Raw genomic sequence first — 12655 nt, 5'->3', positions numbered from 1 at the left:
AGGTCTGGAGGCACCTGGGTCTGATGTCTAGGGCCATTGCTGAAGCCCAGGTGTGGGAGGTGCCTGGGGAGAGCCTGGGCCTTTCTCTCCAACCAGTGATGCCCCAGGAGGCTTGGGACTTCTCCCTTATCTGGAAGGAAGCCCCTCGGGGCCCTGGATAGTGCCAGGCTGCCCCCAGAGACCCCAGTGCTGCTATGGAGCTGAGCTGTCTAGCACGGCAGCCAGCAGCCAGCGTGGACGTGAAGTTTATTTTAATGAAATGACACCCATTCTCACACATGTGTGCTGGTGACTGGAGCGTTAGCACAGCCTCAGAACAGAGAAGGGCACTGGTGCCTAGGGCATCACTCCCGCACTGTGGCACTGGCCTGCCCTCTCTCCCTTGCCCTTTCACCTCTACCCTCCCCTCCCATTGTCTGGGTCTCCAGCTGCCTTGCAGAGTGTAGATTCAGCCCTGGCCTCCCTCCGCAAGGGCACCCAGCTCAGGGCCAGGCATGGCCAGCCTGAGCTTGGGGTGGAGTGCATTGAGGTCAGGCATCTTTCCTCTGTGGGCCTGGTTAGAGGGGAGGGCATGCCTTGTGTTGACCTTTGAGGGTGAAGAGGGAGCCCCAGAGGCCCCCTGCTAGCCAGCGTCTCGTCTCCCAGGCAGGCAGCACCGTGATTCCCTGCTTCCCCCGGGCCCCCACTGGGCTGGAGATCCCACCACTCCCACACAGCACCCTTCTCCTGCACCCCGCCCACTCCTCAGGGGCCATCCGCACTAATGCGCCCGCTGTTTGCTGCAGTCACTGCATCCAGCAGATCCTGGAGGCGGTTCTCCACTGCCACCAAATGGGGGTCGTCCACAGGGACCTCAAGGTGAGTCCCCCCCCGCTCTGTGCCAGGTGTCTGTCGTCTGTAACTGCATGTCGTGTTTAAGGGGAGGCTCGGGGGTAGGGCAGTGCACCAGAAGACACGTGTGTGGGGGAGATGTTTGCATATGTGTGTTCCCGTGTATTTTTGTGTGAAGGTGTGTGCCTATGAGAATATGTGTGCATGTGTGTGCATGTGCATTGGCACATGTGTGTGCATGTGTTTGTGTTTGAAGGTGCATGCTTGTGAGAATGTGGGTCTGTGCGCACACATGGACATGTGTGTATGTGTGAGCATGTGTACATATGCATGTGCATTTGTGCATGTGTGTGAGACTGTGTGTGTGTGCATGTGTGTGTGTGTGTGCATGCATGTGTCTGTACACATCCCTCCCAATGCCTCTAGGCTTCAGGGCTGAGAGGGGACAGTTGTCAAGAATCAGCCTAGTGGCACATGTCCACGCGGGGTCTCGCTTTCTGGGCTCCAGTTGAGATTCGGACCTGGCAGGAGGGACACAGAGAATGTACCCGCAGGTGGGGCTGATGCCTTGGGAGCAGGAGGTGAGGGGCCAGTTTGGTCTCTTCAAACTTCCAGTCCTTTCTACTCATCTCTGTGGCCCTTGGCTCAGCTCTGGGCCAAGTGCAAATCGTTTAAAACAAGGGTTGTCACCCACAGGCCTCTGTGTGGTGGGAGGGGCCCTCAGGAGGAGCTGCAGCCTTCTCCCGCCCCCTTCCTCCTTCCTGCCCTTCCGCCTCCCCCTTCCTCCTCCTCTCAATCTCTCCTCCTTTCTTTGACTTCAGCTTTCTCCAGGTCTGAGTTTGGGTCAGTTTCTTCTCTTGTTGGTTTTGCAGGGGGTGGGGGGACCCCTGGGCCTGCATCCCTGCTGGTGGTGTTTGAGACCACCCTTCTCGTGGGTGCTAGGGCTGAATGGAGTCACCTTTCTAGGGCTACCCAGAGGTGTGTGTGTGTGTGTGTGTGTGTGTGAGAGCTGATGCTGTGGAGCTGGTCTTGAGGGGATGTCCCACCAGGAACAGGCCTGGGACCCTCCCTGTGCCCTCATGTGTCCTCGCTCCCAGGCTGCATGTGGTGTGTGGTCCCCTGTCCTCTCATGGGTCTGCCCAGGCTCCCCCCACTTGACTGCCTGTCCTGTGGGTGCCCATCTGTCTCTGTGTCTTGTCTGCATGGGCCTCACTCAGGGGTCTCTGGGAGGAGGGGCTGCAGGGAAGAGGACACGCATCCCTCCTTCATCCTGGACCTCATGATGCATAACAGACCTGGAGCCCGAAGCTCCGAAGTGCAGATGGGTGCTCTCCCCAGCCCAGGTGTGGCCTCAGGGCACACAGAATCCTTGCTGAGAAAAAGAAAAAGGAGTTAGGACCAGTTGGTCTCCTCTCCCACCAGGTGTCGGGGGAGCAGGCTGTCCCTCCTCCTCTAGAGAGGCCTCTGTCATCTTGGCTGAGATAGACCTCCAGAAGCAGTACTGTGGTGGGGTTTCCTCTCAGCCAAGATGTGGAGGGTGGAGAGAGCAGAAGGGCTTAGTGCCATCTTGGTGCGTATGAGGGAGCCAGGGTGGAGCCCGGGGGTGGGAACATCCCTGTGCAACCCAGCTGGGTCCCCTCCCTCTCCTCCCAGGGAGGAGCCTTGTTACCCAGCTCTTCCCAGGGACCAGGTTCCCTTAGCTCCTTCTTCCCAGAGAGGCATTCTAAGTCACTTCAGTTGTGTCCAACTCTGTGTGACCCCGTGGACTGTGGCCCACCAGGCTCCCCTGTCCATGGGATTCTGCAGGCAAGAATACTGGAGTGGGTTGCCATTTTGTCCTCCAGGGGATCTTCCCGACCCAGGGATTGAACCCACATCTCTTATATCTCCTTCACTGGTAGGCGGGTTCTTTACCACTAGCGCCACCTGGGAAGCCAAAGAATGCTGGTTTATTTCCTTGGGGTTGGGGGAATCTGATTGGTAGAAGCTGGGTCAAGCCCCCAGCTGCAGTATTTCAGACTTCTTTTTTTAAAAAAACAATTTTTTAAAATTTGAAGTATAGTTGATTTGCAATGTTCTGTGTATTTCAGACTTCTTGGTGTGGGGCTTGTGGGGAGGTAGGGGTCCCCCTGCCCCACTCACACTGGCAAAATCAAGGTGTTCAGGGGCCTCCCGGCCGTGCTGGGCAGACGGTATCCCCAGCACGTGTCACCTGGAGTGACAGAGCCTCAACCACCAGCTGTGTGGGGCCTGGAGAAGCTCTGGTTTCTGCCTCGTGGGCTGGCATGCTTCATCTATGCCACACGATTTGTCCTCACACCCCTGTGTCCAAGCAGGGTTAACTCAGTTCATTTGGCGGCATTTGTCTTTCTTGGTGGCACTAAGGTGGGCAGCATGGTGTCAGCAGACCTTCCTGTCGGGAGGGTGGCCTGGTGAGGGGGCTCAGGGCCGGGAGAGCCCCGGGCAGCCAGGGATGAGGAAGTCCAGCGGCTTTGAGCTCTGAGTGCTGCCCTCTGGGAGGTGTCGAGGCCGGTGGGACAGGCTGGAATGAAGGAGCCTAGCATGCAGGACGCAGTGTGCAGGGAACTCCTCGGGCCTTCAGGGCCAAGTGTTCCTGGTAACCGGGCAGCAGCCTCCTTGGCACCCCAGTGGGACAGGGATGAATACCGTTTCTTCCTGCATGAGCAAGGGCGCTGCTCCCCGAGGCTGGGAGGTCGGCACGGGACCCTCCCCTCCTGTGAGCAGCCAGCCCAGGGCTGGTGGGACTTGGATGTCCTACACTGCTCAGGCCGCGGGGGCCCTTGGTTGTTTCTCCTTGCCCTTTGAGAGTCTCCATCCTGCAGCAAGTGCCTGAACCTTCCAGCAGCCGCTCTCACTGTGCAGCCAGCCTTGGTGGGCGGAGGGAACCCCGCCTACAGCAGGGGTCTGGGTCCTGCACGGCCTGCTGGGGCCTCCAGGGGTGCTGTTTTGGTCCCAGCACCCCGAGTTCACAAGCTTGCACTTTGAGAACCAGCTTCCCTCAGCTTTAGGGCTTACGTCCCTGCCCCTGGTGAGTGGGGGACAGAGACTGTGGGGTGCAGGCTCTGGGGTGTGCTCAAGCCAAAGGTGTCAGCTATGCTGGGGGGACACCCATGTGGTCAGGGGGCCTGTGTACCCCTGTCTGCCAAGGGGTATTCTGTCCCCCTCTCTCTGGTGACACCCCTGGGTGTAAACCCCACACCCTCGGGCTGCTCACCTTCCCCACAGCCCGAGAACCTGCTCCTGGCCAGCAAGTGCAAAGGGGCTGCGGTGAAGCTGGCGGACTTCGGCCTGGCCATCGAGGTGCAGGGGGACCAGCAGGCGTGGTTTGGTGAGTACCTGGCCGGCCGGCTGGCCAGGGAACAGGGCGGGGGTGTTGGCCGCCCTGTGGTCCTTCACACCACCCTTTCCCGTCATGCTAGGGTTCGCTGGCACGCCGGGCTACCTGTCTCCAGAGGTCCTGCGCAAGGAGGCGTACGGCAAGCCGGTGGACATCTGGGCATGCGGTGAGGCTGGTGTGCTGGGCGAGATGGGCTGCACCCACAAGCACTGCACCAGACCCACACCTGGCTGCCCCCAGCTGGGAGCACCCTCCCCACCCAGACCAGAATTACTAACACAACCCTGGCTGTTGCCGAGAAGCCCACCACCCCATTGCCTGCCCTGCGCTCGGCAGAGCAGTCTGGAGAAGGGGCAGCAAGTGCCTGGATGGGGGATGGATACTGGAGGGGCGGGGGCTGTGTGGACCACCCTGGCAGGGTTGCCTCCTTGCCAGGGGCGTCTCCCCCGTAGTCAGTGCAGTGGAGGGGGCCTCCCCTGTGAAGTAGGGTCGGGGGGCAGAGGAGCTGTTTATGCCATTCTGCAAACATGAGGGTCTCCAAAGAGGGACACTGATTGACGCTGGCTGTGGGGATGGAGAGGAGGGGGTGCTTGAGGACCTCAGTGTCCTCATGGGACTTGCTGGCTTTGGGCAGTGACCCCCACCCTAGCCAATGCTGAGAAACTAGCTGAGGGTCCTGTAGCTGTTAAGTACCAGGGCTGGGCATCTGATTCGCATCCTGGGATCACACGCCAGACACCCCGTAGCAGCATGTGACTGGTGTGTGGCTGCGCTGGTGGGCTCCGCAGGGCCGCTGGGCTGCTGGGCGTGGGCAGTGAGGGCAGCAGCATGAGGCCCCGGGCTCTTGGCTCTCCCCAGGGGTGATCCTGTACATCCTGCTCGTGGGCTACCCACCCTTCTGGGACGAGGACCAGCACAAGCTGTACCAGCAGATCAAGGCCGGGGCCTACGATGTGAGTGCCAGGACCCCCCATCCCTCCCCATCTGGGGGAGGCAGGCTGGCAGAGGCAGGGTGTGGGGTGACACCCCTGTTTTCAGTTGAGGCCCTTTGGAGAATTCTGTCTCCTGTCTGGGGAGGGGGCTTCAGGCTCCCCTGTGCCTGGTTTTCTTTTCTAGTTCCCGTCCCCTGAGTGGGACACGGTCACTCCCGAAGCCAAAAACCTCATTAACCAGATGTTGACCATCAACCCCGCCAAGCGCATCACGGCACATGAGGCACTGAAGCACCCATGGGTCTGCGTAAGTTGCACCAGCCCCGGACCACCCCCTAGCATGTTAACCTTGGGCCCTCTCCTCGAATCCAGTGGGTTGGTCCTGTGGTCTCCTGAGGGCTATGGGAGCACGGGACATGCTATGTGGCTTGGGACGTGCTGGTGACTTAAAGGCCTCAGTCCCTGGGAGGACAGGAGCTCCATGAGAAGAAGAGGCGCCATCTAGCGTGTGAGGGGATGAAGCGGCAAAGGAGGGTGAGGGCCAGGTGGTGATGGGGACAGGTGGAGTGGACGGCCATAGGAGGTGACGGACTAGGAGATTAGGCAGGCAGTGGGGACAGGTGGCCTCCGGCTGATGTGAGTAGCTGGTAGCTCTTGGCACAAGAGCCCCAGAGGTGCTGCTACCCTGAGCCTCTCTCTGACCTCCCCTCTTTTGAGCCCCCCTTGGGGACAAAGCTGATGCCCCCAAGGCTCCTTGCAGTAATGCCCTCCCTCGTTCCCTCCCGCAGCAACGCTCCACTGTGGCCTCCATGATGCACAGGCAGGAGACCGTGGAGTGCCTGAAAAAATTCAACGCTCGGAGGAAGCTCAAGGTGAGACACTGACCCCAGTGTATGGCCAGGGTGCCCTGCCATGCTCACGTGCTCACCTACCTGGAGGCGCCGAGGGCCCCGCACTGGGGGTCGCTAGAGGGGTCCCAGCAGGCCTGGCAGGGGTCCTAGCCACCCAGGACGGGCTGCTGGTTGGTGTTATCCCAGGTGTGCCAGGTAGACTTGGTCCCTTCCATGGCAATGACACCCAAGGTGCCCAGATATCGGCTGGCCCCTCCTCAGTCTCCCATGCTGCCCACGAGGTGTTCCTAGGGTTCCCTTGTGGCAGGGGGCTGGGAGGCATGCCCTGTGGCCGGTCATGCTGTCTGGGTGGGAGTGAGCTGAGAAGCTTCTGACCCGGGGCACTTCTGGTCAGGAGAGCAGCCAAGCTCTGCTGCTCAGAGGGGCAGGAGGGAGGGGACCCTGGGCAAGGAGGCCATTGGGCACCAGGCCCGTCCTGCCTACAGGCTGCTCTGTGCTGAGGGCGAGTGTTCAGGCCTGACCAGGCCCCTGGCTGCTATGCACGCACATCTCAGGGAGAGGAAGGGCTGTGGGGAGAGGCAGACCCCCAGCCTCAGTGCCCCCAGGGGTCTTGAAGCACTTTAGAAGCTTGGTTTGGTGGATAGTTTAGGGCCCAGGACAGGTCACTGTTAATTCTGCATGAGATGACTTGTCTGGGTGCAGCTGGTGGGCGTGTAGAACTCTTGCCTCTCTAAGAGCCCTTGACCCCAGGTCTGGGGGTTGGGGTGGGGGGTCTCCACCTGGCCTCAGCCGTATGTCTCTCTCCAGGGTGCGATCCTCACCACCATGCTGGCCACACGGAATTTCTCAGGTGAGAACAGCCATCTCCAGGAGCAGCAGGCCTGCGGCGGGAAGCCTGGGGAGTGACCCGCCACCAGCCGCCTGCCCTGTCTTCGCCCCCACAGTCCCGTCCTCTGCTGCCGGCCCGGCCCGGCCTTCCTCCCTCTGAGACCCTTGGGCCTCAGAGGAGGCCTGGGCTCTGGCCGGGCCCCACGAGGGCCCGTCCCTGCGTGTTGGGTCTGTGTCTGAGCTGCCTGCCGGTGGGCCGCAGTTCCGTGTGTCTGTCCAGGCGTTGGTCAGCACTCTGTGGCCTCGTTGTTGTCCTGAATCCTCTGAGCACCCGTTCTGTGTTGGGAGAGGGGAGGCGAGGGGAGGCTCCGGACACGCTGGTTGGCAGCCGCCCACTTGGGCACGAAGGGTGGGCAGGGCTTGGGGCGTGCGGCCGCTCGGAGGGTCTATCGGCGGCCCTGAGGCCTCGGGACAGGGCAGGCCTAGCGGGGACAGCGTCCCCCGGGCGGGGCTGCCGCGCCCTCGCTCTCCTGTGGCTTGTCTGTCGCCCGCGATGCCGGCGCGGGAGCGTCTGTGGTCGTCCTCGTTGTCCGTCTGCATCAGCACCGCCCCATCCTGTTACCTTGCTGTGATACTGTGCTGCCGGGCCGGGGGGCATGCTGTCACACCAATACTAATAGGACGTGTCCTGTCGCACGCCCGGCCGGGCACCCGGAAGACCCCGCTGGGGTTTTCCAAGGAGAAAGGAGGCAAATGCTTTTCCCAATGTCAATCGGTCTCCATCTTGTTTTCACGCTCCTGTGAAAGGGGTTCTGGAACCATCCATCACCTAAACTTTGACTCTAATCTTCTTCTGCTTCCTTTGTCTCTTCTCTTCCCTCACCTCGCCCACCCCTCGTCTGTGTCCGCCCCTCCCCTCGTCTCTAACCCGGTGCTAACAGTGGGCAGACAGACCACCGCTCCGGCCACAATGTCCACCGCGGCCTCCGGCGCCACCATGGGGCTGGTGGAACAAGGTAGACGTCCCGCCTGTCGGCATGCAGCTCCCCTCGCTGCACGCAGCCGCCAGCAGGGCCTTGAGAGCCACCCCAAAGGCCCCGGGAGCCCCTGCTCCCGCCGTGGACACGCTCACAGAGCCCCCACCCTGGGCAGGGACCCAGCACCCATGTCCCAGCAGCCTTGCCTGTTATAGGAGGGGCCAACCGAGGTGACCCCCGAGCTGTGTCACCTTGCGTGCATTTGACTAAATTCCCCGGTCCCGATTCCTGAGTCTGGGGGTCGGGAGACCCCCACTCCACTTCTGGTCCGAGCCCTTTGCTCTCTGAGGCTCACTCCCTACTTGTCCATCAAGAGCCTATTTAGAAAGACAGGAAACCTCTTTTCTGGGGCTGCTGCTGAGGGGGTTTGAATCCCAAATGGGAACCCTGGGGAGAAGGGCATGGGCAGAGACCCTGCCCTACGAGAGCCCACTCGCCACCCCATCCACCCCGGACTTGGCCCCTACCTGCCCTCAGGGACGTACACTGTACTCCTGGTCACTCATACTCTGTATGAGGCCAGTGGTCCGTACTTAGTCTCAAACACGTATGTCTGCCCTGTGAGCCCCAAGACGTGGCCCTCGGCCTCCCAGAGAATGACTGAAGGCCTCCTCTTGGTTTCCTTCTATGAGGCACCTCACTTCGTCCCCAGCCCATGAGGGGAGAGGCAGAGTCCGCCCATCTGCTGCCCCTGCCTGTGAAGGGCAGACCCCCCAGGGAGTCACCTGACTGTGACCTTGGCCAGACCCCATGAGGCTAGACCCCATGAGGCTAGACCCCAAGACCTCCGGGGGCCCACGGCCCTAACCCAAGCTGAGGGTGGCACGAGCTTAGGGGGGCGGAGCTGCAGCTGAGGGCCAGCCAGGTGCTCCCCAGATGGGGTTGTGTGGCTAGAAGAAGCCCTCTTTTCCTGCTGCTGCCTCAAGTGTCTGTGGGGACAGGGCAGACGCCCAGCCGCTCCCAGGCCTAGGCCCTTTCTTCCCTACATGTCTGGCCTGGCTCTTTCCCTCTGACCCTGCAGGATGTGCAGGCCAGCCTGCCCATCCAGAGGACCCCAAATGCTGCCTCCTGGGGTGCTCAGGGCAGGATCATCCTGGGTAGGAGGGTCCACGCTCCTGCTGTGAGCCCAGTGGACAGGTCCAGCAGGACAGCCTTTTGGGGGCTATCCTGAGTCAGCTTCATTTTCTGGGCCTTTCTGGAGTGCCTGGGGGGAGGGAGGGGCAGAGGGGTAGGGAACGGTGAGACTAGGGGCTCCTGGTGAAGACCGAGGGCGGTGAGCGAGGCAGGCGCCTCTGAGCCGCTCTCTGCCCGGGGCTCCCGCCTGCACTGCCCGCTGCCTGCAAGTGGATGTGGGGCGTCGGTGCATGAGGCCGCGAGCATGTGCGGCTCCGCCCTGGGTGCCCAGGGCCGCAGTGTCCTGGGGTAGTCCATGCATGTGGACGGAGCCCAGCATGGCTGTCCGTGAGTGACGAGCTAGGGGATGAGGTCACGGCTGGGCCCTGTGGGCTGAGCCCTCACACCCCCGCTAGGGTAGCCCACCTCAGCCAATGTGCTGGACCCAGCAGACATGGCGGGTGAGGGGGCTCAGTCCCAGGGACTTGCTTCTCTGTGGATGATGGCCTCTGGGGTGACATAGAGCGCTCGGCCAGCAGAAGACTGGGTGTCTATAGATCTCTTGCAGTTCATCAAAGCATCCTGGTTGGTCCCACTTGGCCTTCACTGAGAGGAGACTCAGCCAAACTGCTGGGGTTCAGTGACGGCGTGGCCCTGAGGACCCGGGGCGGGGTAGGGCAGAGGGCTCTGCTTGTCTCCCCGGGGGTCGAGGGTGCCTAGTTGGTTCACCTCAGTTCCTGCCGCATAGTAATGAATTTGACTTGAGAAGACACGAAGAAACTCTCTATGCCTTCAACCGTTAGTGTAGATGGGAGTCAACGGGATCCTGGTTAATCTCAGCCAGAGATGTGAATTTCTAGGAAATGTGGCAGACAGGAGCTGTGGTCAGGATGGGGGCAGCTGTGTGTCCAGACACTGAGGTCTGGGGATTCCCAGGGAGGAGCATGTGGGAGTCAGTTCAAAGAACAGGTGTCTGCTGCAGGCTTCCTAGAGCCTGGGCCGTGGTGTGGTCTGTGTCCCCAGAAGGATGGCTTTTAGGGAACGGAACTGGTACTGTCTTGAATAGCATGGTCTGGAATGTGGGTTCTGACAGAATCAGGGACTGAAGGGGACCCTCCTAAGACCCAGGGCTGTCCCAGGGTCTCCATCTGCCTCCACCCAGGCTCTGACCCATGGGCCCCCTTTCCTGCCCAAGGGGAAGCCCAAGGCACAGCTGACTCCACCTCCACCAGGGCCCTGAGCTGGCCCCGGCTGGACTTCTCAGCCTGGCACTGGCCTGCGCTGGTTTTGAAGAGCTGGCTGGGAGCACCGCTGATCACTGCTGCGTGGCACTGGGAGGTGACTCTCCCCAGACTGCCCAACTTAAGTTGGGGGCTGGGGGTCAGTTTGCTCACCTGCTCAGCTCTCACGACAAGTGCCTTCAAGTTGGGGTGGACACCACTTTCCTCCACACCTGTCCAGCCAGCTGGTTGGCCAGCACAGACAGGGTCCCTGGGCTCTGTCACCACAGCATGACTCCCACTTCAGGAGCGGTGGTGCCCTCCCTGCGCACTGGAGGTGGGGAAGGGAGCAGAGAGGTGAGGTCAGCAGGGGTGGCCTGCTGCTCAGGAGTCAGGCTGTTGGCCCTGGAGGCTCAGGAGTTCCCACATCTGACGGGCTGGGCGATTCCTCTGTGCTGAGTTACAGGGAGGCAGATGTGGCTGCCACCAGGGGAGGTTTTCCAGCATCCCCTCAGTGGAAGCGGGACGTGGCCCCAGAGGTCTGCAGGGCAGGGCTGCCCTGGCATCAGGGTGTGGTCCTGAGACCAGCCTCACCAAGCGAGAGAGCGGCCGCTCTCTGCAGAGCGGCCAGGCTGGGGGGACAAGAAAAGGCCTGGGGTCCCTTCACTCCCTGGGATCCTGTGGTGCTTCTCATGGGGTGAGGCCCGCCAGATAAGAGGTGGGGCCAGGAGTCCGGCTTTTCATTAAACTTTGCCCTGTGAATCCTAGGAGGAAATCAAGGGTATTGGGGGACTATTGGGGAGGAAGCCTGGGGACTAAAGCTGCGCCCAGTGTAGCGGTTCTCCGATGACCCCACAGGGCCCTCTGGCTGGGGACAGTCATTGGTGTCCCCATACAAAGCCCAGAGGGCGGCGATGGCCACCTAGACAGGAAAAGGTCATTAGCAGGAGGGGGCCCAGCAGCTGGGGACTGGCCTGGCCACCCTACTGGGGACCTTGATCAGTGGTTCTCAAACTGAAACAGCATCAGGATCCCTCAGAGCAAATGAACAATTAAACTGAGGCCACCCAGGAGGTCTGGGGCTGGCCCAGGCTATGTGATGCAGATGTTATTGGTGGGGAGCGGGCCCATTTTGATAACTGCTGCATCCCTCTGGGTCTGAGTGCCTGTCTTTCTGATGTGCCGTCCAGAGTCAGTAGTCTCCGAGGATGTCCCCAGCAGCAAAGTGCCCCCCACAGACCTGCTGGGGCTCCCCGGTCCCTCTAAGCAGGCAGCCCCCACTTCAGGGCTGGTTAGCCAGAGCTTTCAGAGCCGGCCGTGGGGGCTGTGCCACCTTTTTCCGGGGCAAGGGACCCTGCCCCTGGCGTCTGACCTGGGCTGCTTCTCTAACCTGCACCGGCCGTCCTGGGGCACCGCTTGGCGTGAGCGTGGGCAGGGCGGGCGAGGCAGGAGCCGCTGAATCCCGGGCTGCAGACTTGCGCTCCCTGCCTGAACCTCCACAAATCTTGTTTTCTCTCTCTTCCTTCCTTCCTCATTCCCTCTCTTCCTCTCCTCACCTTTCCTTTTCCATAAGGTAAGCTGACTTCTTCTTCTTCTTTTTTTTAAGTTCTGTAATTAAAACTAACTGCTGTGGAGGGGACAGGCGCTGGAGGCTGAGGGCCTGTAGGGGTGTGGCAGGTCACACCTCTCAAGCCGGTGCACAGAGAGGCAGAGTCGCCGAGTGGGCCATGCTGACCTCTTCGATGGGGTGGAAGGTTGGGGTGAGATGGGCTGTCTGCCGTGCATCTGAGAGGTGGTGGGACCCTGGGGTGCAGGTGGCCTTTCGGACCCTCCCCCAGGCATGTCCTCTTGTTGCCTGACTCAGAGCTCAAGGTCCTTGGTGGATGGGCACAGAGGCCCATGTTGGCCCTGTCAGTGCCGCCAGAGCAAGGCCAAGAAGTGGGCCAAAGCCGGGGCTGCCGGGGGGGCTAGGAGGGAGAGCGAGGCTGCCCCGTGTGTGCGTGCTCTGAACCGAGAGGCATGGCCTGGGGCCTGGCCATGGGGGCAGAGCTCTGAGTGTTGTCTGCCGAGGGAGGGGGTCTGGGGGGCTGAGAGCAGGCAGGCACCTGGGCTTGGGACAAGTCCCTCCTTATGTGGATGGCCAGCTAGAGCCCACTTATCCCTGCCTGAGAACATGGAGAATCACCGGGAGGTGCCCACCACCCCAACCTGTTGCCCTGTCCTGTATTCTCATCTGGGGCAAGGGCAGTGCCCTGCCCTCCTTTTGGGGGATCCCACATGCTGCCCACCTGGAAGCTGTGGTCTCAGGTGGGAGGAGAAGTCTTGTTGTCCTCCAAGGTCATGGGGGAGGGCTGGGGGAAGCCCCTGTCCTGGGGACAAGGGTCTTCAGGCAGCCCTTGCCAGGCCGCCCGCAGGGTGGCCCTGCCCAGCAATAGACATAGACCTGCTCTGTCCCCAGCGGGCCCCAGGTGGCAGAAGTCACCCT

At 61.4% G+C, this 12655-nt stretch overlaps 1 protein-coding gene across 15 annotated transcripts in view; it reads left to right on the top strand.

Annotated features, from left to right (window-relative positions):
- The window catches only part of CAMK2B (calcium/calmodulin dependent protein kinase II beta), a 92315-nt gene that overhangs the window by 65469 nt on the left and 14191 nt on the right, over positions 1 to 12655 (top strand). For 8 of the 15 annotated variants that reach the window (XM_027539238.1, XM_027539235.1, XM_027539236.1 and 5 more), the window contains exons 6-13: positions 786 to 858; positions 4078 to 4180; positions 4272 to 4355; positions 5048 to 5142; positions 5306 to 5428; positions 5910 to 5993; positions 6780 to 6822; positions 7742 to 7816. In XM_027539238.1, the coding sequence (XP_027395039.1) occupies positions 786 to 858; positions 4078 to 4180; positions 4272 to 4355; positions 5048 to 5142; positions 5306 to 5428; positions 5910 to 5993; positions 6780 to 6822; positions 7742 to 7816 (680 nt within the window). Of the gene's footprint in view, positions 1 to 748; positions 859 to 4077; positions 4181 to 4271; positions 4356 to 5047; positions 5143 to 5305; positions 5429 to 5909; positions 5994 to 6779; positions 6823 to 7741; positions 7817 to 12655 lie in introns of all 15 variants that reach the window. The other 7 variants (XM_027539240.1, XM_027539241.1, XM_027539239.1 and 4 more) reach the window with 2 other exon arrangements.

The sequence above is a fragment of the Bos indicus x Bos taurus genome, chromosome 4 (genome assembly GCF_003369695.1).
Source record: "Bos indicus x Bos taurus breed Angus x Brahman F1 hybrid chromosome 4, Bos_hybrid_MaternalHap_v2.0, whole genome shotgun sequence".
NCBI lineage: Eukaryota > Metazoa > Chordata > Mammalia > Artiodactyla > Bovidae > Bos > Bos indicus x Bos taurus.
This window is presented reverse-complemented; position numbering and strand designations above follow the sequence as displayed.